Source organism: Ammospiza nelsoni, chromosome 1 (assembly GCF_027579445.1).
Source record: "Ammospiza nelsoni isolate bAmmNel1 chromosome 1, bAmmNel1.pri, whole genome shotgun sequence".
Lineage (NCBI taxonomy): Eukaryota > Metazoa > Chordata > Aves > Passeriformes > Passerellidae > Ammospiza > Ammospiza nelsoni.
Window position 1 is genome coordinate 35,563,125 of NC_080633.1, and position 20,442 is coordinate 35,583,566.

A 20,442-nucleotide genomic window follows, 5' to 3' on the forward strand; every position below is an offset into this window, starting at 1 on the left:
GCCAGTCTGTGACATTACTAGGAACCCATGTTGGCAAGGAGCAAAAAATTGCTATAAATTAAGGTAAAACAAGGGCAGCATGCAATCATAATGATTGTTGACAGAAGATGGTGGGTCATTTAATGAAATCTCCCTGTATTACAGCAATAGTAAACCACCTTGTTAAACTTCTGAAAGATTAAATGGCTTAAAAATAAAGTGAAAATGCATTTAAGAGATGAATTAATTAAGTTTTTTTGAGTGAACAATAAAGTGCTCAGCTTATTTTTCAAATGTAGAACCAATGAGCTGTTATTTTTAATGTGGAAATAAAAACCATATTTTGGAAATTGATGTAATATAAATGAAGGCAATTAAGGTGTACCCAAAAGGATGTGCATGGAGCTATGTTTTTGTCTTAGTGCAGTGAAGCCTGATTTCAGTTTTATTGTGCTCTGGCAAGTTTTTGTCTGGTTTTTGTGAACTCCAGGTTTAAAATGCTGCATTGTCTGGTCCTCGCTGAGTAAATTCTTTGTTAATGCTTCTATATTAAGTGTGTCTGGCCCCTCCACAGGGACTGAAGTATGATACTTTGCAAACAGCTGAGAGCCTTTCCAAGGCATTCTTTCAGGAGCACTTCTCTGAGGCATGGCTGTGGTGTGTCCCTGTACCTTGCTGGCTGGGCTCAGTCTGTTTTTCCATTGGAAATCCCCAGAGAGCAAAAATGAAAGCGGAAGATGGCCATGATTCACATCAGCCTTCTAGGACATGAGTCTTTTGTTACTGCTTTCTTGAACTAGGAGAATGAGATTCTTTTCTGCTTGAAATTATAGAGTGTTTAGATATTTGCCTTTTGTTTTAATAGCAGAAAAGGCGTTCTCAGCGATATTGAGTCTGTCACCACAGATTAAAAGAGCCCAGGGGAACAACTGATTAACAGAAAGAAAATTAATGTAAAGCCTTTGTGTCTCTGTATTGAGCTCATACAGGGGAATACAACTTGCTTAGCAGTCATCATTAGAAGATCACCTTTGAAACTAGCATTTTATCAGACCATGTAGTGGAGAATTGTAATGGGTAATTTCTGCTCTTTTTTTTTACTTCTGTCTGATTTGCAATGAAAGTAAAACTCAGCTTTTCATGACCAAGCACTGAGGAGGCAGGATAAAGGCAGAAAAAGTTTGATTAACTGAAACTGTTCCAACTACTTTTAATGTTTTATTAACTGCTTTTAGCAAAACATTTCAAACTGGAAACAGAAAACTTTTTTAAAATACTTTAAACCCTAGTGTTTCCACATTTAAAAAAAAACCCTTAATTTGGCTCTTGGTCAGAACTTCCCTATGCAAAGTCCCTGGTCTGATGAGTCAGATGTTCTGCAACAAAACTGTTTCCCTGAAAAATTCACCCCCGAGTTCAAGCATGCTGGCTGATAAGATGTTCTACTCTTGAGATTAGCAAATAAAACATGATAGTACTTGATGAAGCAAATTAATCATCACTCTTCTTACTCCTCACCTCTGGTCCACCTCTATGGTTTGCTGAATTCTGTCTACTCTGAATTAATGACAGTGAAAGCTGTGTAACATACTGTTGGTTCGAGGCTCTCTGCTGGTGCTGCCATCAGCATTGCTGAGACAGTAAAACTCAGAGTGTGTTTGTATGGGAGCTGTTACATCTCTTGTCTCATCAGCATCATGGTTTTCTGTGCTCCTATCCACTGCTGTGCAAACTACTGAAAGCCACAGCTTTGCTGCAGGAGTCTCCCAGACAGAGCTGGTTTGCACAGCTGTGCCCAAGGGAATAACCTGAACCTTAGTCTGCGTGGTTACACCCAGAAAAGGCCCTGCCTGGTTCTTTGGGCAGAACCACAAGCACACAGTGATGTCTCCCACAGATGCTGGTCAGCACTTAGGAGCAAAACCCTCCTCAGGCCTGAGCCTGACTCTGGGGCTGAAGCAGGAGCTGTGCCAGGGCACTGTCAGGTGATGGGTCCCAGCCCCAGCTCAGGCTGCATGGAGGAGTGCATCTCTGATGTTCCCAGACACTCAAGGAGAGAAGAAATTGATTGCTTTCTTTCCTTTCAGGGAAAAACAAAACAAAAAATAAGAGCAAAAACCCACCTGGAAGGAGCTTTTTATTCTTTATGCTCTTTGTGGAATGGCTTCACCTTCACGTGGCAGCATTCCTGCTGCCTGCCAGTAGCATAAAGAGGGTGGTAGCAGCTAACGTGGCCACTTTGACAAGTGTCTTCAATGAGACATCTGGTGCAAAGCAAAAATCTTTCCTCTGGAGAAAAACATTGGTGCAGATGGCACCAAGCACCACACACAGAGTGAGGCCAAATTTCCATCTCCCAAACAGTAGTCAAGTAATGTGTTTAAGATAATAAACAAATTCAGATAAATACCTTTTGTGTGTGATAATCACAAAAATGAGAATTCAGTGATTTCATGCATCTGGAGCTGAATTCAAGGCAGAAAAGTGACAACAAAGCTCACTACTTCCAGAACTCATGCTTTGCACTTTTTTGGGGTTTTTTTTCTGTTCAATTGACTTAAACGGGTCTATGAGATACAGATTAAATCTTTTAGCTACAAAGTGCTATAGCAGGACTGGACCTAATGGTGAAAATCATTTACTCTGTATTATGTTTCCCCAGCTACATTTTATGATCTCCTCATCACAAGTGAAATAAAATAAATAGGCTTTAAACCAGTTACTGCAATTGAGCTACAGCCGTGGATAGGAGTATAGTGTCAGTCTTGCTTTCAGAGTACTTTAGAAGTGCTGCTGCTGATAGGATAGTATATATTCAGATTAACTGAAAACTGTTAAAGAATATAAGTATCAGAGTGTTGACAACTGTATATTTTTTAAAATGTATTTTAGTCTGCAAAATGCAAACTTTTTCCCTGTCTGTGGGCCAAGTGAACTGGAGTGTTAGGCCATGCCACTGGTAGCCCCACAGGTCCCATGAATTAAATTGCAGGCTGAAGAGTGATGTCATTCCCTCAGTTTTTTTTAATCTCCTTTTGTGCTGAGAGCAGCCATCTGTCCCTCTCCAGACAATGGTGGAAGCAGCTGTGCACGGTGTGCCATCAGCAACAAAAGCCTCTGCTTCATACCAGAGGGCACTGGCTGCAGGTCAGAGGGGTTATAAGGCTATCAGGGTCAAATGACACCTGTACAGAAAAATAAAACTAGGATTATACAGCCTTTGTGTGTTCATTCACTAGCAGAGAAGTGGGGTCAGCCTTTGTCTGAGTGTTTCTCCAGTGGCCATGGAAATGCCTATGTGTTTTCAAGGATAACTGTGCTGCTGCTTACCCAAGGAGTAATGGAGTAACAAAGACAGCTTCAAGCAGAGGGCAAAGCAACCATGACACAAAACAATTATTTTGAGGGGAAAATAAAACAGCTTGGATACATTTTGGTACTTTCTGCAAGTTCAAAGAGTGTGATTTCAAGTGGTTTGCATGTCCTATAACATGCTCTTCTAAAAGTGTAGTGAACCGTGCTTTTCATGTGCAGTCTGTGGCACACAGGAGTTCCCTCAGTGCTTTGTGAGAAAAGGGAAGCTGAACAAGGGCCAAGGTGCTCAAAACCTCATCTATGAGAAGAGGAAGTTAGTTATGCTTAGAGCAGTTTTTTCTGCAAGGTGAGCTGGAAGGAGCTGGAGGAGGGTTCATATCCCATGGCATGAAATTACCCATTCCTGCAGGTGCCTTTCTACTTTGCCATATGTGGTGTCAGCCCTGTCCCAACTCTTCTCTTCTGTGTTGAGTCCATTTCAGAACAGAAACTGATACAAGTGTAAGTTATAGGGATCCTTCTTATATAACAAGGAGGAACATAACACATTCCTGGGGCAAAGTCCAGGCATATAGTGAAAAAGGTAAGTGAACCTGGTTGAGTTCAGAGCCTTCTGTCTTTTCTTTAACCGCACATCACTTTTTTCTGCATGAATTCCTTCCCTGTTTCTAAGCAAACACACATTTTTGAAGCCAGAGAAATACCAGGGACCTACAGCCTTACAACTTCTATTGGGATGACAGCTGGGCTTTGACACTGTCACCACCAGGGTTAATGACATTGCTTAAAGGTGATGGGACAGAAGCACATATTTCACAAACAGGTAAGCTGTAAACACTGTGTGCTCCTGTCTCAGGGGCACGTGTCCTGGGGCATTCATGGAGGTACAAGTGAGCTCAGACAAGTTCTCAGACAGTCATGGCTGGGCCATCACCAAGAGCAGTGATCTTCTCCAAGCCACAGTTTCATTTATGCATGTGGACAATGGTTCCCTATTGCTCTCTTTGGTTTTTTGCAATGCAATTGATAAAGAATGCTGAAATGAAAGTTCACATTCATAAGCCACAGCATTTTTATAAAACTAGCATTTCTCCCTTTTTCATCTGGTTAAGGGCTGTTGGTTCAAGCTTGTTAAAAAGTATTCTTTCAACCTGAAAGCATGTTGTGTTCTTATTTGCTAATTACCTACTTTGTTTCCTAAATGGCATGAATAAGTCCTTTCACCTTACATTGCCTACTGAGTTTATGCTTTTTTAATGGGAAAAAGTCACAAGATGCTGCAGTAAAAGGAGACAGAAATATTACTAATGATGGAAAACACATGACTAGGCCATTGTACTCTGTAGTTTATCTGAAGGTGCCATGACTGCTGAGCAGCAGTGAAATTCAGTCATGTGAATTAAGTTGGAGACTGAAGATTTAGAGTTCCTTCACACCACCAAGAAACCACCAAAACTAGAGAAAAATCCTGTTTGCCACTTCATGCTGATGTTGGCATTGTCCCCCCCTCAAATTGTTTATCATTCCCATTTCCCTGTGAGTGTTAAATGAGCAGACCGTCACACCATTGAGAATTTGTTCCTGAAGAATTGTCCAGGAAGAATTTTACAGATTGCCAGTTTTTTAGACAATGTGATCACCAGTTCATGAATCACTGGTTCACAAATTATTTGTTCCCTTCCAGGCTGCATAAATCTCTGTTTAACCCACAATAAAGTCTCTTGTTTCAAGCTGTCTTAAGCTAGGGCAAAACTTGGGGCGCTGCTGTTGGTTCCTGGGACTGCCACAGCATGCTTTACATTCTGGCAGCCCATCAGCATTTCTTTACAGCTCCTCCAGAGATCTGCTGGCTCTGCCAAGCGGTTCGTGGCTCCGGACATAAATACCATTCATGTCCCATGTTGTTTCTGGGAAACATTCATGAAGCCTGTTTTTCTCCACATTTTACCATAATCCCAGGAGGGGCAGATTTTTCTTCTCTATATGAGCAGGCACTCTGACTGTGCTGTATAGGTTTCGGTGCAGAGCATGTGCTGAAAGGCTGAGTTGATCACGCTCCAGGACAATTTTATTGTCACTAAGATATAGTATCAGAAGTCAAAATGAGAAACAGAATAACTTTTTAACTTCTGTTTTCTGTATTGTATTTATTTTTGTGGTGTTAGGTTTCACTGTGTATGGAGAAGATAGACAGTTATTGTGTTTCTTTGGGATAATACCTGGCTGTAGAGTGTAGTAGTGTTTGAGACAGAGAAATGAGAATTTTACCAAAAGTGAGGGTGTAGGTGTTTGTGGAGGGTGCCGTGTGTACATTTGGGAGCATAATGAGGCACAAGGTCAAACATCCAAGCCTTGTGCCCACTGTACAACATCTGTATAGCACTGGGACTTATTGAAAAGCTGATATTACACAGACTTAATTCAGCCTCACAAAACATGGTCCTCAGTCTAGCCCTGTGTTTGAGCATGACATCCAGCTAGCTCCATTAAGCAGCTATGGTCAAGGACAACCCCGCATGAGCAAGCCTGGAAGCCCCAAGGGCAGGTCCGCTATTGCAGTGGCATCTCCAGACCTTTTGCCATCTTTTCCACTTATCACATCCTTTCAAGGGCACTGCCCTGCCCTCACAGGGCTTGTCTTCCTCAGAACAGACGTTCTTGTCGCCCTGCCTCTCTTCAGACAGGGAAGTAAGAGCATTAACTTCTCCACTTCTTTGTGGCAGCCCAGTGGGTTTGGCTCTGGTTCAAGCTCTGCAGTCTCCTTGCAGGACAACGATGATTTTAATCAATGGCAAGCTGGCTCTCCTAAACAAAGTACTGTTTATTTGGAAAGCAACATCTTCATGGTGAAAATGTAAAAATATGGGCAGGTTGTATAGGGGTATGGCTTACATGGTGCTGAGCCAGCATCCATTCCCCAGTGGATCTAGATAAAAACTGTAATGTTTAGGTTATTTTTTTTTTAATCTCTGTCTCTTTACTAACTGTCCCATATATTGTAGACAGCATGAGTCACTTCCTTCTTAACTCATTGAGGCCATTGTATGTCATATTAAACTCATTTTGTTGTTAGGCTATTTCCTCTGTGGGTGAGATGTCAAAATACTGGCTACCTACATAGTCAGTGTGAGAAATCTGTATTAATATATTCTTCCTTCTATAGTTACAATTCTTGAAAAAGTCCATTCAATGAGCCCAAATAAACCTATAAAGTTGCATGCAGCTGTTTAACAAATGATGTAGTGAGCTGAATATTCCATGTTTCCTGAGCTTGAGTCTTAGCCAGTCTGAAGTATAGGGAGTATTGATAACCAAAACAAAGTACAGTTGTTAATCTATCATTACATATAGATATGGTTGAGGCTGGTAACCTAAATTATTCCTTAATTTATTCTGAAATTGAATAGCTAACAGAAGAATAGAGACAGAAAATAGTACAGAGAGATATTTATTTTACCTGATTTTGAATATCTTATAGTAAAGCTTCTGTTTCTATGAGAGCCATCAGTTTTCCTGTATGATCCATACAGGACCTGCAAGAAGGCAATTCAAGCTCATCCATTTTAGACTTGACCTCTCATAGAAGACAATGAATCACTGTCTGGAAGTTTCTGTTTTTCTCCTCTGTTTATAAAGCAAGAACATGTTACTGTTTTAGATTAGACACCTGCTATGCATCCATCCATCCATCCATCCATCCATCCATCCATCCATCCATCCATCCATCCATGCATCCTCTTCTTAAATGTCTATTTGTTAGAAAAATACTGTGTTAGTACTGTTGTCAAAAAAATACCATCATCATTGACAAAATAACAAGATCACTGCCAATATTTTGCAAATATCAGGATAAATATCATGCTTGAATTTTCATTTGCCCGCAGGCCAGATGTCATCATGGATAGACATTGATCTATACTGCGTGTGATAACAGTACTCATTGACAGACGCTGCAGGCAGGAAAATCCAGTCAGTTATGTGTGTTGTATCCCCAGAGGGAACAAGATGTATTCAGAAATCAATCCAGTGCAGTTTCCCTGAGCAAGCCCTCTTTGCAGATGAAGCAGCTCCTGGCAGCCCTGTGGGGGCTGGTGCTCTGTGGAGAGCTGGTGTTTCTCTTCCAGCACAGCAGCAGCAGTGGCCGTGGTGTGCAGTTCTGCTCTCATCTGCCCCACTTAGTCCTCGTGCCTCTTCTCTCTCTGCCATTTTGGTCATGAATGGGTTAGAACTTAAGCCCAGAGGAGAGGATCATGAACTTGGCCAGGAAAATGTCATTAATAACCTTGACAAGTATGGAGATGGATTGGAAAGGATAAAGGAGAGAGTGGGAGGAAAGGAAGTTGAGACAATAAATAGGCTAGACCTGCTGTTACCATGTTAATCTCTACAGGGTTATTTGAGGGAATTGCTGTGGTAGTTTATACTGTGCTTAGGTCCTTTCCTCAGTTCTGCACTATTTTTTCCATGATACTGACATAGTATTTGTAACACAATGCCTATTTATTATAGTTGGCAAAAATAAGAAATCAAAATACTATTTCAGATATACTGAATACAAAGGTGGATAGGAAATACACAAATTATTGCATTCAGTGGTAGAATTGCCTGACAACATAGAATCTTTTAATCCACTCACTATTTTTTAATTGGACATGGCTATGTAATTGCATACCACTTAATTTGATCTCCAGTTGTCGTTCCAAAATAGACAATAGTTTATTCTATTAATACACCATAAGAGGCTTACAGCAACTATTATTTTTAATAATAGTCTCACTAGTCTCCTGATTATACACTATTTCACCTTTGGCTGTTGTATTGTTTGGTTGACTGCATTGTTTTGAGAAAAATAATCATACAGAAAATGATTCATACAGAAAAAATCTGTTTGAGGAGGATTTAGAAAGGAGATATGGCGTCTAAGGGAGATTATATTTCCATTTGCTGCAGGTAAATTATATTTTTATCTGTGGAGGAATGGACTGAATACATACATGGTCAGAAATCAGTGCATATAAATGACAGCTGGTTGCTAAGATGCTAATAAATAATCAATCACATCAATTTAAGAGATGTATGAGTATTACAATTTTAATTACTTTTAACATCAGAGCATGTACTTTGGAAGTCTTCCAAGATAATAAACTGTTTTAAATAAACAGTTTCTTTTGCTGTGGATTATCTGCAAAAGATAGGTGTGAGTGGTGGTGGTGGAAGTGCAACCAGGTTCTCCAGAGCAAGAGCCCAGTGTAGATAAGTCTGCTGTCCAAACAATTATGCATGTTGTTGACAGCTGCTAAGTCATAATTTTCAGAGGTACTGGTGGTTATTTAAAAAAAAGAAAGTTGAAATCCAAGTAGTAAAAAGCAAAACTCTAGATAAATGCTAATCCTTAAAAAAAAGCCCAGTGGGGTTTTTTTGGTGTTTTTTTTTTGTTTTTTTAATTATTAACAGTGTTCCATTTACTGAATGACAATTCACCTTGAAAGGAAGTTTTCTGCTGGAAACAAGAGACTTTTGGGTTGGGGTGGGGAAGAGGCAAACCAGAGAGCAGCAGCATCCCAGTAGCTGTGCAATCTGACTTCTCCCCTAGCCCCTGGCCACATGTTGGGGATCTTCCTGGCCCTGCTCACCTGTGCAACCTCTGCTCGCCTAACTGGCACTGGGAGCCTTCCCACGGGAGAGAGGGTTTCTTAGGAAAGTGGGGTTTGTGAGACCAGGCTGGCAAACACCACTCTTCAGGCATTGTGCTTGGCTTTGTGTTCAGCATGTTTTCTGCTTGGAGCTTGTTTCCTCCCACTGTTTCAGCAGCACAGAAGCCTTTCAATGGCAGCTCACAGTGCCGTGGCAGCGGGAGGCACGGACCGGTGGGACTGTGGTATGGCAAAGGCCTTTGGCTGACTGGCCTCCAGCACCATTTCCCCTCTGTGCCCTGTGTCCTGCTAAGAGATTTGAGATTTGCTAAGAGGTTTCTTTGACGTGTTCTGAGTTTGTCGTGGGAAGAGCTCCGTGGGAGAAAACTAGGAAAAACCCAATAGCTGCAAGATTCCTGCTCTGTGTGTCATCTCCACCACGTGTTTGCGATTGAGCAAACATAATCTGTCTGGCAGATAACCCAGCGTGCCGTGCCTGCAAGGAAACAGGCCTCTCTTTGACCTATGACTGTATCTATGTGCAGAGTTAAGTGTATTTAGTTAGAGTTCAGTCATGGATTTGTCACAGCTCCTCATCATGGAGAAATCTCCATTTCTCTTGCGGTGTCATCCGAAGAGACGTGCCTGTGCTTTTCCTTTTCCCCCCAGCTGTGTCCTTCTGCAGGCAGAGCAGCAAGCCAAGGATGTGCTGCCTGATCTCCCCTCCCTGCCAGCCACAGTCTGGCATGGTGGCAGCTCAGGGAGAGGAGCCACCCCTCCCACAGTGTCTCTTCCCACCCCGTTGGAGCTGGCACAGACAAGCAGGGCAGCAGGCAGAGTTCCCTCACCGCTTGCTTCCAGCAAGTCCTCTGTGCTGCCCACAAGACTGCAAGAGAAATCGTACCACATGTACACAACCAAAAGCTTCTCATATTTCAGTTTGCTCTTTCCTGTGCCCGAGGCCTTTGTTAGCAAACAAGATGCCAGTATTTGGGGCAGAGACAATGGTGTGGTTCAGCTCATGCTGCAGAGGAGCACTGGAAATCGTGCAACAGCTGAGTTGTCACCCTCTTCCCCCCTGCTCCGCCCCTTAACTTTCTTATTCTGGTTCAGTGACATTTATTTGTCTCTAGATGCCCAATTTCCTATACAGCACATCTGTTTTACAAAGAGACTAGTAAACTAAAAATATTCTTTAGACAGAAATTCTGTGATCTGAAAACACAGATAACCCATATTCGCCTGCCAGCCTTCACTGGCTTCACATTCAGTGACAACCAGCAGTAATATTCTTAGCCAGTGGCCTTCTCCTCTTTAGCTGCAGGCTAACTCACTAAGTTGATCAAGATATGCAGTTTGAATGAGTTGACACCATGTGCAGCCAATTTTGTATTAGGAAAAAGAAAGCAGATAAAAGAAGAGCACTGGCTTGAGCCTGTGGTATCAGGAACTGATTGCAGCTGAGAATTCGTCATTGCTGAAGTTTACATTGTATTTAGAGAAGGAAGTGGTTGTATGTGTGGTCCAGCTTGTCTGAGGTTTGCAGCACCATTTAGACACCAAACCTGTGGGGCTTTGATTAAGCTCCTTAAGAGGATGCAGTCACTGCTGGCCTTGTGTGCACGTCCTGTGTCTGCAATGAGTCCCCCTGAACAACTGTCTAAACAGGGCCCAAGCAAGGCATATTCCCAGGGGATAAATAAAATTTCATATATGATAAACAGTAAATAATGCTCTGCCTTAGTCATATGAACCGATTTGGCTGAGTTTTCCTCCCTCAAGTCTATTAAGTTTAATGCTTTTGTGTGAACACTCAGAGTTTCCATTAAATATGTCTGTATGTCTGATCCCAGGATGACACTCTAATATTCCAAAAATAGTCTAATAAATTGAAATTCCAAGATGTATCATCATAAGCCTGTCACTTGAGTATCAAATCTGCCATGTTATATAAAAAATATTGGTTATATAATGGGATTTTTATCAGTCTAGTGACATAAATGCAAATATTAGAGCATTATTAGGAAACCGACCTCTCTCTGACTTTGGATGTGTTATGCTGGAAGTTAGAGAAAAAGTAGCTTATGTACATGTGGGGGATTTAGAGGCTGTAGCTTCAGAGGTGTCTGACAACCCAGAGCTAGTTTGGGGGTTTTCTTTCTGATAAATATAAATACATTTTAAATGGCATTGAGGAAAGAAACTGGAATGTGGTAAGAACTTTGAGCAACTCCAAAGTTTCCTTTGTGATGGCCCAAACTGATGCCATTGCTGCTGGCAAAAAGCAGTACTTTCTACCTCTTGAAACACATGGAGAAAAAGCTGGGCAGCTTTGGTCCGCCTCATCTGCTGGAAAGCAGGTAAAGGTCCCAAGCTAACAGAAACTGGGACTCACTACAAGAGGACATATGGAAGAGCAGCAGGGATTTCCTGCAGGCAGAGCAATGTTCATGCATGCATCCGCAGCCAGTTGTCACCAGTGGTCAGATAGCAGTGCCAAGCCCCAGGGAAAGGCTGAATGGGCAGCAACTGCTCAGGGAGCAGAGGGTTTGTGTGGAAGTCCTCCCTTCTGGGGGGCAGAGGCTTTGTAGTATGGAAGTGTGTAAAAAGGGCTGTTGTGAGTTACCTGAAAAAGAAAGGAATTAAATGTGCTATATATAGAAATAAGTGCAGGGTTTTATGAGTGAGAAGCTGATTTTGCAGGTTGCACAACTTCTTGAAAACCCTAAGTAGGGTACTCTCTGAAACTGCACAGTCTGATGTTACTGAGGGACAACCATCTGTCCCCATGGGCTTTCAAATCAGCAGAGCATCACTTTTACTAAGCACAGGCAGTCTGTGGTGGAGGGGTTAGTAAGTGAATTAGATGAACCTCCTGACTTTTCAGCCTGAGGTAAAAGCAGACTAAAAAAGATAGATGCAAGGTCAACCTCACAAGTTAATATAAGTGAATTAAATATTTCAATTTCACAAATTTTCTGGGTTAGTTGAAGTGGGGCAGACTGTAAAAGGCTGATGTGATTTTAGTGTCTCCAGTTCAAATAGGCAGTTTTCCCAGTAGCACTGGCAACTCCCCACTCTGCCCTATCCCAGCACTTTGAGCATCAGGCACACCTCTAGACTTCAATCTCACAGTGCTCTGCCAAGCAGGTAACTCCTATCCTCCTCTTATGGATGGGGAATTGGAATACTTAGTAAAGGAGTAGAAGAAGGGAGCTGGGGAGAAGGAGCCAGTGGGGAGGGGGCACTGAATGTGCTTCTCAGCAAATGCTCAGCATCAGACATCCATGTCCTGGGTCACAGACCTACCTGCCTGTAAAAAAGTGGATGATATGTCTAAACACTGAAAGCTGTTACTGGTCAGGGTCCCCAGGCCTCCTGTCCCTGGGCTTTAACTAGAAAACAGTTCCCCTCAAAATGTATAGATGCAGGTAACCAGAGCAAAGGACAGCCACTCTCGCCACCTTGAAGACCCTGTTCTGCAAACAGGGCTGTGCATATGGGCCTCCTGCATCCTTGTGAACTCCCCTGCTCCTCATCCATGTGAACTTTCCTGCTGCACGGGGCTCCAGGGCCTCCAAGCCCACATAGTCCCAGCTGGGCTTTCAGCTTTCCCTGGCAGTGAGCTTCCTCAGTGCTACCAAGTGCACACAGACAAAATGCTTAGTTTAAACCATGGCATAAAAGTGCTATTAATGCTTGGAGTGCTGCTGGTTTTCCCTTGTACATGATAGGAAAAGGAAAAAAAAAAAAAAAAACAAAACCAAAAACTAGAAAGATTTTTTGCCCTGTAAGATTAAACAATCATCATGGTTTTAAGGGCTTAATCTGCTAGTATGCAGACTGCTGGCTGATAAGTCTCTGAGTCTGTGTGTAATTGGATGCAGCATCGGATTCGGTAGTGTGGGCTTTCCAGGGGCTTTTTGTTTGTTTGTTCATTTTTTACCACGCTGCAGAGTAGAAGAGATCTGTCCCTGGAGATGCCTTTGGGGGTGCAGCTGTAAAGCTGTGTGCCCCCCAGCCGGTATTTCAGCACCACCTATCTGGAGACCCCCTCTGGGGGAGCACAGAGGGGGAGGCTGCTCAGTGTATGAATTCAAGCTATTGTTCGAGGCTCACATCTGCCTCAAGAAACTGCACGGCACAGGCCGTTACTTATTCAGATGCAGAAGCTCCTTCCGTCCCACAAGACGGCCCATTCAAGTCACATGCCAGAGGTCTCAGCAGAATGGGCTGCAGCTGCTTCAAATCTGCTGTCTAACATCAGAAGCACTTGGACAAACTGTACCGTGCTGACTACAGTCAGGCTCCCCGGCGCCGAGGAAGACAGGGAAAAGATTTGGGATCCCAGCACGATGTTCTCAGAGGACCTGTGGCTGGAAAATGAGAAAAACTGTGCTGTTGTTCACAAGTCCAAGCGAGGAAGGAAGCGCCAAGAGCTCCTGGCTGTGGCCCTGGGGGTGAAGGTGGGAGTCAAGGGGGCACTTCTGTGGCAACCTCTGAAACTCTTTGCCTATTCACAGATCACCTCCCTGGTCAGAAGAGCAGCCTTAACTCAGAACGACAACCACTTCAACTATGAAAAAGCACACAATTTTAAGGTAAGCACAGCTTGCTATTGTTTTCAGGTTAAAAGTCCTGTTGAGATGCCTCATCATTTATTTTTTGTTGTGATGAGGTTTGCATGCACCTACTTATACTAGCTCTAAGAAAAGTGTTGAAAAATTTTTTTTTCTTTCTACTTTAAGTTCCATTAACTGATTTCTTAGTATGCTGTTACATAGGCTCTTAATCCAAATAATGGTTTTCCTGCTAACTGTACTACTTGACTGGCAGTTTAACTCTTTTTCACAGATTCAGTTTTCTTTTTTATTCAGAAACAAAGTACTTCATATGTATTGCCTTCATCTTAAGCGTATCTACTTTTAAATAAGAAAAAGGTCCCTTTTCAAAATCCAGCTATTATCAGAAGCCAGTAGGATTTTAACAGCAAACATTTTGCACCATTTCTGGTTTCAGAAGAAGTTGAGAGAGCTGGGGTGCCCCTAACAATAAAGCAAAGCACAGTGGTCAGTATTGTCTCCCAGCTTTTGTTCCCCCACCATATGCTAAGGAAATGTTCTCAGAGTCCCACTGAGCTATAGGATCTGAGCTTGTGTTTGCTTGTCAAACTGAAATAAATCACTGGGCAAACACAGGGATGTTTAAATGGATCATCCTGCTGCTGTCTGTACATACAAAATCAGATTCTTAGGGATTCTTTTCCTGAGTGCTGTCTCTGGCAGACTGCAGCAGGGAAGTGACTCAGCTTTGGAAATGGACCTTCCAGGCAGCTTGTATTAAAATGTTTTGCCAAAAGGACTGTGCTGGTTTCAGAGCATGCCAGCCAGTTACCGTAGCTAATGCTGTCAAATTGTATTTTGATGCTTATCGGAATGAGCATCAAGAATAAGGGGCAGTAACAAGACAAGAAAGGAACATATCTCAGCTTTGAAACATCAGTTTAGCTAATGCTCTTTGAGGATGCTGATCTCGGTCACTGTCAGAATAGCTCAACTCATTAGCAGAACAAGAATTTTCTGATACTCATCTAGGGCCTGTCAGAAAAGGAGAAGCAGTGATCAAAATCATTTCACTTAAAAAAGTTTCACTTCTTATTTTCTACATACTCTGCTGTGCAGACATTGCTAACCTCTGCAGTGCTTCTGCTGTCGTTGGCAAATCAATAATTTAATATTAGTGAACAAAGCAAATAATGGCATCCCTTTTCTCATTCCCCTTCCTTGACCCAGTCTTCAGGAAAGTCAATATTTATCTCTGATCAGCGCTGAAGAAAATAGGGAAACAGTCTGTGTTTTCTTGCTCGATTAAGCTAACTTTCATTCTTTCTGGGTTTTGTCCTCATTATCATTTTAATATCAAAACTATTTTAGTTTAACTAGAAAATACTTTCTCATGACTGAGACTTCTTTCCACTCTGACCCATGCATTCTTTCCTCTTCAAAATTTCCCCTGTTTTGGCTTTGATTTATAGTTGGATCTGTGCCCAGTTAACTTTGTGTTTGCACAATCTAGCTGTTGTACAGTTTCTGTTCCTTTCTGTTTCAAAAGAATCATAGTTTAACTGGAAAGCCACATGATTAAAATAGATATGTATTCAAAGACTTGACAGCAGAAAATAATTGTTCTATCCTCGTAAAGGCGATAACAGACCCTGGGGAGCAAACATTTTAAAAATAATTGTCCAGAAAGGTCAATCAAAAGTTACTTTTCCAAAGGAATATATTAGAACATGTCCAGTTGTTGAACAAAAAAATGTGGATAGTGTACTCAGAGCAGAATATTTAAATTTAAAACATGGCTCAAGGCTAATATCTTTAATATATTCCATATCCATTACATAAAAGGGTTAAGAAATAATTTTAAAAATAAAGAATGGCTTTATGGGTCTTGGGGCAAGATACTTGATGGCTTTTGACAGCACTCAGGCTATGATGATATGGGGTTTATCTGAAGGACAATGCTATTTTGAAGACATTCAAAAAGTTGTCTTCCCCATTTTTAGGTGAATACTGATGTGCATTATATCATTTATCTCAGTTTCTAGGGATAAAGGTTATGTGTCACAGTGTCCCTCATATCTTGTCACAGGCAATTCTTCATGAACAAACAGGCACTCTTTAGCTTTTTGTCCTTTAAGCACGAAGAATCTAAAACATGAAGGGCACATTGCTAGCGAAGCTGATGGGATTTTTGTATGCCTTATACCAAAGATCTTACTGCAAGAGGGAAGGAACAAAAGCAAGAAATAAGTGCAAGGCACAAATTCAGAGCAAGGATGGCTCTCCCTCCATCCTTGCCAAGCTAATACAAAAATTAAAAAGCGGCACTGAGGTTTGGAGTACGAGGGCACCAGGTTTATGCTCTTCTGGTGCCCTCTATGCTTTCTCATTCAACCTCTCTTCCAAATTTCAAGACACTCAAGGCAAGTGGACAAAACAAGATTTAGTATCCAGGCTGATTTGTTAAGCTGTGTTCATCTTGAGCACACCCTGCAGTCACATGAATTTAGGTTTGGAGCTGGCGTCTGTCTGGCGGGACAGCTTTGCCTAAGCCAGTGCAGACATACCATAACTCAGGAAAGGGAATAAATCTCTGAAGTTCTGTTTAGAAAAACACAGAGGTATTTCTCTAGCTCTGTGGGTGTCAGCCTAAGTGGATCCCAAAGTCCTCTTGTGTCTTGTTCCTGTTCGGATCCAGCACATCTTTCGGATGTGCTTTACCTGCCAACTTCAGTGGGGTCCCAGCTGGTGGTGAGGTCAGCCTCGTGCCTGAGGGTAGCAGCATGGAGTTTGAGGATGCTCCACACTTTTTGTTCTAGGCTGGGAATTCATGAGAGGGCTTCTGTGCTGCTTTAAGTGAGCAAATACAGCTGAATAATGTGCGTTTTCCACAATACTGTGCCTGTTTGCCACCGTAGCATGGGCAGATCCCATTTGCAGGCAGGCTAGCAGAGTGAAGGCAGCTGATTACAGAGAAGTCAGGAGATCTGCCAGGAGACAGGGGTCTCTGGGATAAATTTCCCCTTGTTTTAAGCACTGCAGATAATACTGCTTCTGAGAGACAAAGCGTTTGAGGGAAATATTTTTTACAGACATCACAAAGATTATGTGCATTCATTTAAACAAAAATAACAGCAGAGTCAGCCTTTCTTCCCTTCAAATGGCTCAGGTTCAGCAGGAGTCTACAAAAGAGTCTAAATGTGTCTGTATTTAGGCAAAAGTCTGAAAAAAACTTATTTTCTTGGAAAGCAAATAGAAACATCTTCAGACCCAGTCACATAAAACCAAAATTGTCCCAGAAACAACACTGTATAACATCAATTAAAAAACAAAAAAGCATTTCAATTCAAGACAATTGTTTTTGTTCATTTCTGCAGTATTGCTCACAGCATTATTTTGGTTTGCCACTGTACTAGCATTCCTTAACTTTGGTCTGAGTTTCCCCCTCTGTGGAGATGACTCAGACACAAACTGGAAGTGAATAAGGTGGCACCTGCAGGGGGAATGCTGCCATTTGAAAGCAAGGGCACCGGGGGGGCGAAGGGCAAAGAGAACAGGAAGGCAACAAGAAGAGGCATGCAGGGTAGTGTTGTGTGAGATTGTCCAGCAGAAAAGAGACAGTGAATGTAAGAAGAGAATTTTCATTGGAGGAGGATGAAAGACTGAACAAGAAAAGTACAGTGTATAGTCTGAAACGTCAGGGGGTTGGCTTATTTTAAGAAATAGTTCCCTGAAAATTCTTTTTAAAAGTTTGAGTTATGTGTCAACTGTAGCTCAGGCAGCTTAAGTCTGTGTGTACACAGAGAAGTCTACTAAGACTTCAGGATGGGATAGGAACCAGCAATAAATAGTTCCAGATCATAGTTCCAAAAAATCCATGCCCGGTCTATTTGTAATGATGTGGTTACAAAGGATGGGGCAAAAACTAAAGCTCCATTTCGAAAACCTGTGACTTGCTGTTTACGTCTCCTTGTTTGAAACAGAGATGACGCCAGTCTTGCAGTAAAAATTCCCATTTCACCGTTCAAAAATACTGTTTTCTTAAGAACAGGCTTCCTCCATTATTTCTTTAAAATCAATGACAAGCCCTAAGAGACTTAGTTCAAAACTGCATCTTAAGGGAATTTTTGCACCTTCATCTAGAAACTTTTGAAGTTCTCTCTTTTTTTTAGTTAGTTTCCCTGTTTCAACTTGGCCAGAAACCACCAAGACTAGCTTTTCACAGAGTATTTCAGCTGGAGGCTTGCCATTTGAGCTAAAATGCGGATCCGTGAAAAATTGGAGTGAATGAATAAAGAGAACTCAACCTTTGAGGGCCACCAAGCTGAATGGAACAAGGGAAGGATGCGCTGTCAGCACTTCTCAATGGAGCCCACAGTCAGCATTGATGACTTTCCAATTAATGGCAGGAAAGATCAAGGAATAATCAGCTGCCATTTTCAAAATAAGCCTCAGCCAAATCTGTTGAAATAAGCTTTATGTAAAGTGAACAAGTAGGCCCCAAATATCCTAGCAACTGCAATGGACTTTATTTGTGAAATGGTGCATTTTTAAAAGTCCTGGCTGAGCTCTTCCAACCCCTTCTCACAAGGTTAGCTTTTGTAAACTGCTGCAAAGCAGAAGACACAGCTAGTTATCTTCCCACAGCAGATGATTTTCACCCACAATTAAGTGCAGGTGCAGACCTACTAATTATGTGGCTTTCAGTCTATAAATGATAAAGATGCAGGCATAATTAGTTTTATCTGTAGTTTTGTAGCCACTCAAGGTCGCATAGTGCATGTGACTGAAACTCAGGTCATCAGCTGTTACGTACAGCCATTTACCGTCACAAAAAGCTGTGTCTGAAATTCATGCTACCCACTCTGCAAAATGAAATGAAATTAACTGGGAAAGAAGTATGGGGCTATATCTATTAATATGTCTATCTCAAACTTTATTGCAAAGCCTTGTTTCACAGATACGTGTTTTTCTGAGAGGTAAAATACCATCTCAAAAAAGTCAAACATTCCAGTTTTGATCTTTCACTGTCAAAAGGGAGGAAGAACTACTATTGCTTTAAGTTTATTAACACAATTATTTAACTGTGAATAGTTGGTCAGGAGCCATTTGCAGTCAGGCACATTTTTATCTCAAAGTCAGGAAGAGAAGTCTGTATTAAAATCACAATACTTCATCTTTCTGGACTCAAGAGTACAGGCTTGTGTTGGTGTGATCCTGCAGACAAATGAGGCAAAAACATTAGCATGCAAAACGCTTGGCCTAAAACTTTACAGTTTATCTGAAAAAGGCCAATGACTGTTTTTTCACTCTATGAAAAGCAAAGAGCAGCTTTTCCCATCCCAGGGGTGGAAGTGGCCTTTCAGCCATCCACCCAAATGGGTAAACAAGAGCAGAGAGAAGGAAAGGATGCATTAGCAGCCAGAGTGTGCATGATTTATGTTTTGTTAAGCTCAATTAAGTCTCTGGCCAGAACTAGCTCATACCATGCCCATTCACAGGGGCATAGACCTCACTATTTACTCTTCATTTCAATGAAAATTAAATGCTTACTTTACCAGAATACACATCTTAAATAAAAAGATCTTCTGCTGTAGCTTTGGAAAAGCAGTGGCGGAAGCAGCAGTGGTGTGCAAAACATGGCTGGGGAGATGTGGGCTTTGTCAGCACACAAATCATTTTATTCTTCTTTATTTACTTGTGTGTGGACTGCAGCAAAATGAAGTTTGATCTGCTGAAAAAAGACTCTATTGACATTTTTCCTATGTGAGTTCAAATTACTTACTAGACTGGGGTAGGGTTTTATCTACAATTCTTTGGATTATTAGTTTTACTTATTTTTCTCCTGGTTTCCTCCCCTTTGCTATAGCTAGAATGTCAGCAGGCAAAAATTATTTGTTTTCAGTGTCATCCACAGCCTGGTTCTCTGCTATGTTAAGCGTACTGAAAGATAAACTTCAAGATCAAAGCAAATTTCTGTTCCCATGGTTTATTTCATCTAGACGTTGGAAGGATGTGGGCACTATGTGCTAAAGATTTACTCCTACTGAGTCTTCTGTTGTTTATCCATTTCAGTTGCTCCATCTGTCAGACCATCTGCCTCCCAGTGACCCCATTTCTTTCCCCCACCCCCACTTGTGTTACAGGTCCATACGTTTCGGGGTCCGCACTGGTGTGAGTACTGCGCCAACTTCATGTGGGGTCTCATCGCTCAGGGAGTGCGGTGTTCAGGTAGCACTCCAACCTCTTCTGTCACTCTCCTGAAATGCTCAGACACCTGTCCCACCCCAGCCTGCACTCCCTGCAGGAGTGGAAGGCTGGGATTTCTTTAAAGAACAAAGCAGGAAATCCTCGCATAGAACTTAAAGCCTTTTCATTTGCCTCGTTAGCTGGTTCAGAAATGAAGCCATCAGCCCTTTGTTGCTGAGTTACATCCTCTCCTAGTACCTTGATCCTGCTTGTGCCTGTGCCTGCTGTATACATTCAAACTTGTTCTTTATGATTAAGTTATCCCTGATTTTTTATGTCTTAAGATGTAAGCACTGGAAATGGCAAAGCCAGCCAGCAACGAGGCTTCATAACTCCTCTTTTTGCTACCAACTGCTGGGAAATGCCCTCATCTGCAAAAAAGACTGCTGCCACCTGTTTCCCATAAAAATACCATGCATTGCTGCAAGCCTGAAGTATCCCACCTCAGGATAAAAACAAAAAATATGACATTCATTTTCCAAGAGGGATTAGTTTCTGGTGCCTGTATTGGCATTTTAATAGTGCCTAATTATTTTAAGTTTGTTTGTTCTTTTGGGGAAAACAATTTTTGTGCAAAAATGCAATAATCATCACATCATGGGCTTTTGGATTCAGCAAGTGAATTAGTATGTGGTGCATTACAAATGCATTTTCATAACTTATTTCTGCAGATCTGAAATAACTTCAAAAAATTGTTTTTCTTA

General features: G+C 41.8%; 1 protein-coding gene across 1 annotated transcript in view; it reads left to right on the top strand.

The window, feature by feature from the left end:
- CHN2 (chimerin 2) overlaps positions 1-20,442 on the top strand; it is a 159,106-nt gene that overhangs the window by 122,316 nt on the left and 16,348 nt on the right. The window contains exons 7-8 of the mRNA XM_059487955.1: positions 13,451-13,528; positions 19,636-19,720. Coding sequence (XP_059343938.1) covers positions 13,451-13,528; positions 19,636-19,720 — 163 coding nt within the window. The remainder of the gene's footprint in view (positions 1-13,450; positions 13,529-19,635; positions 19,721-20,442) is intronic.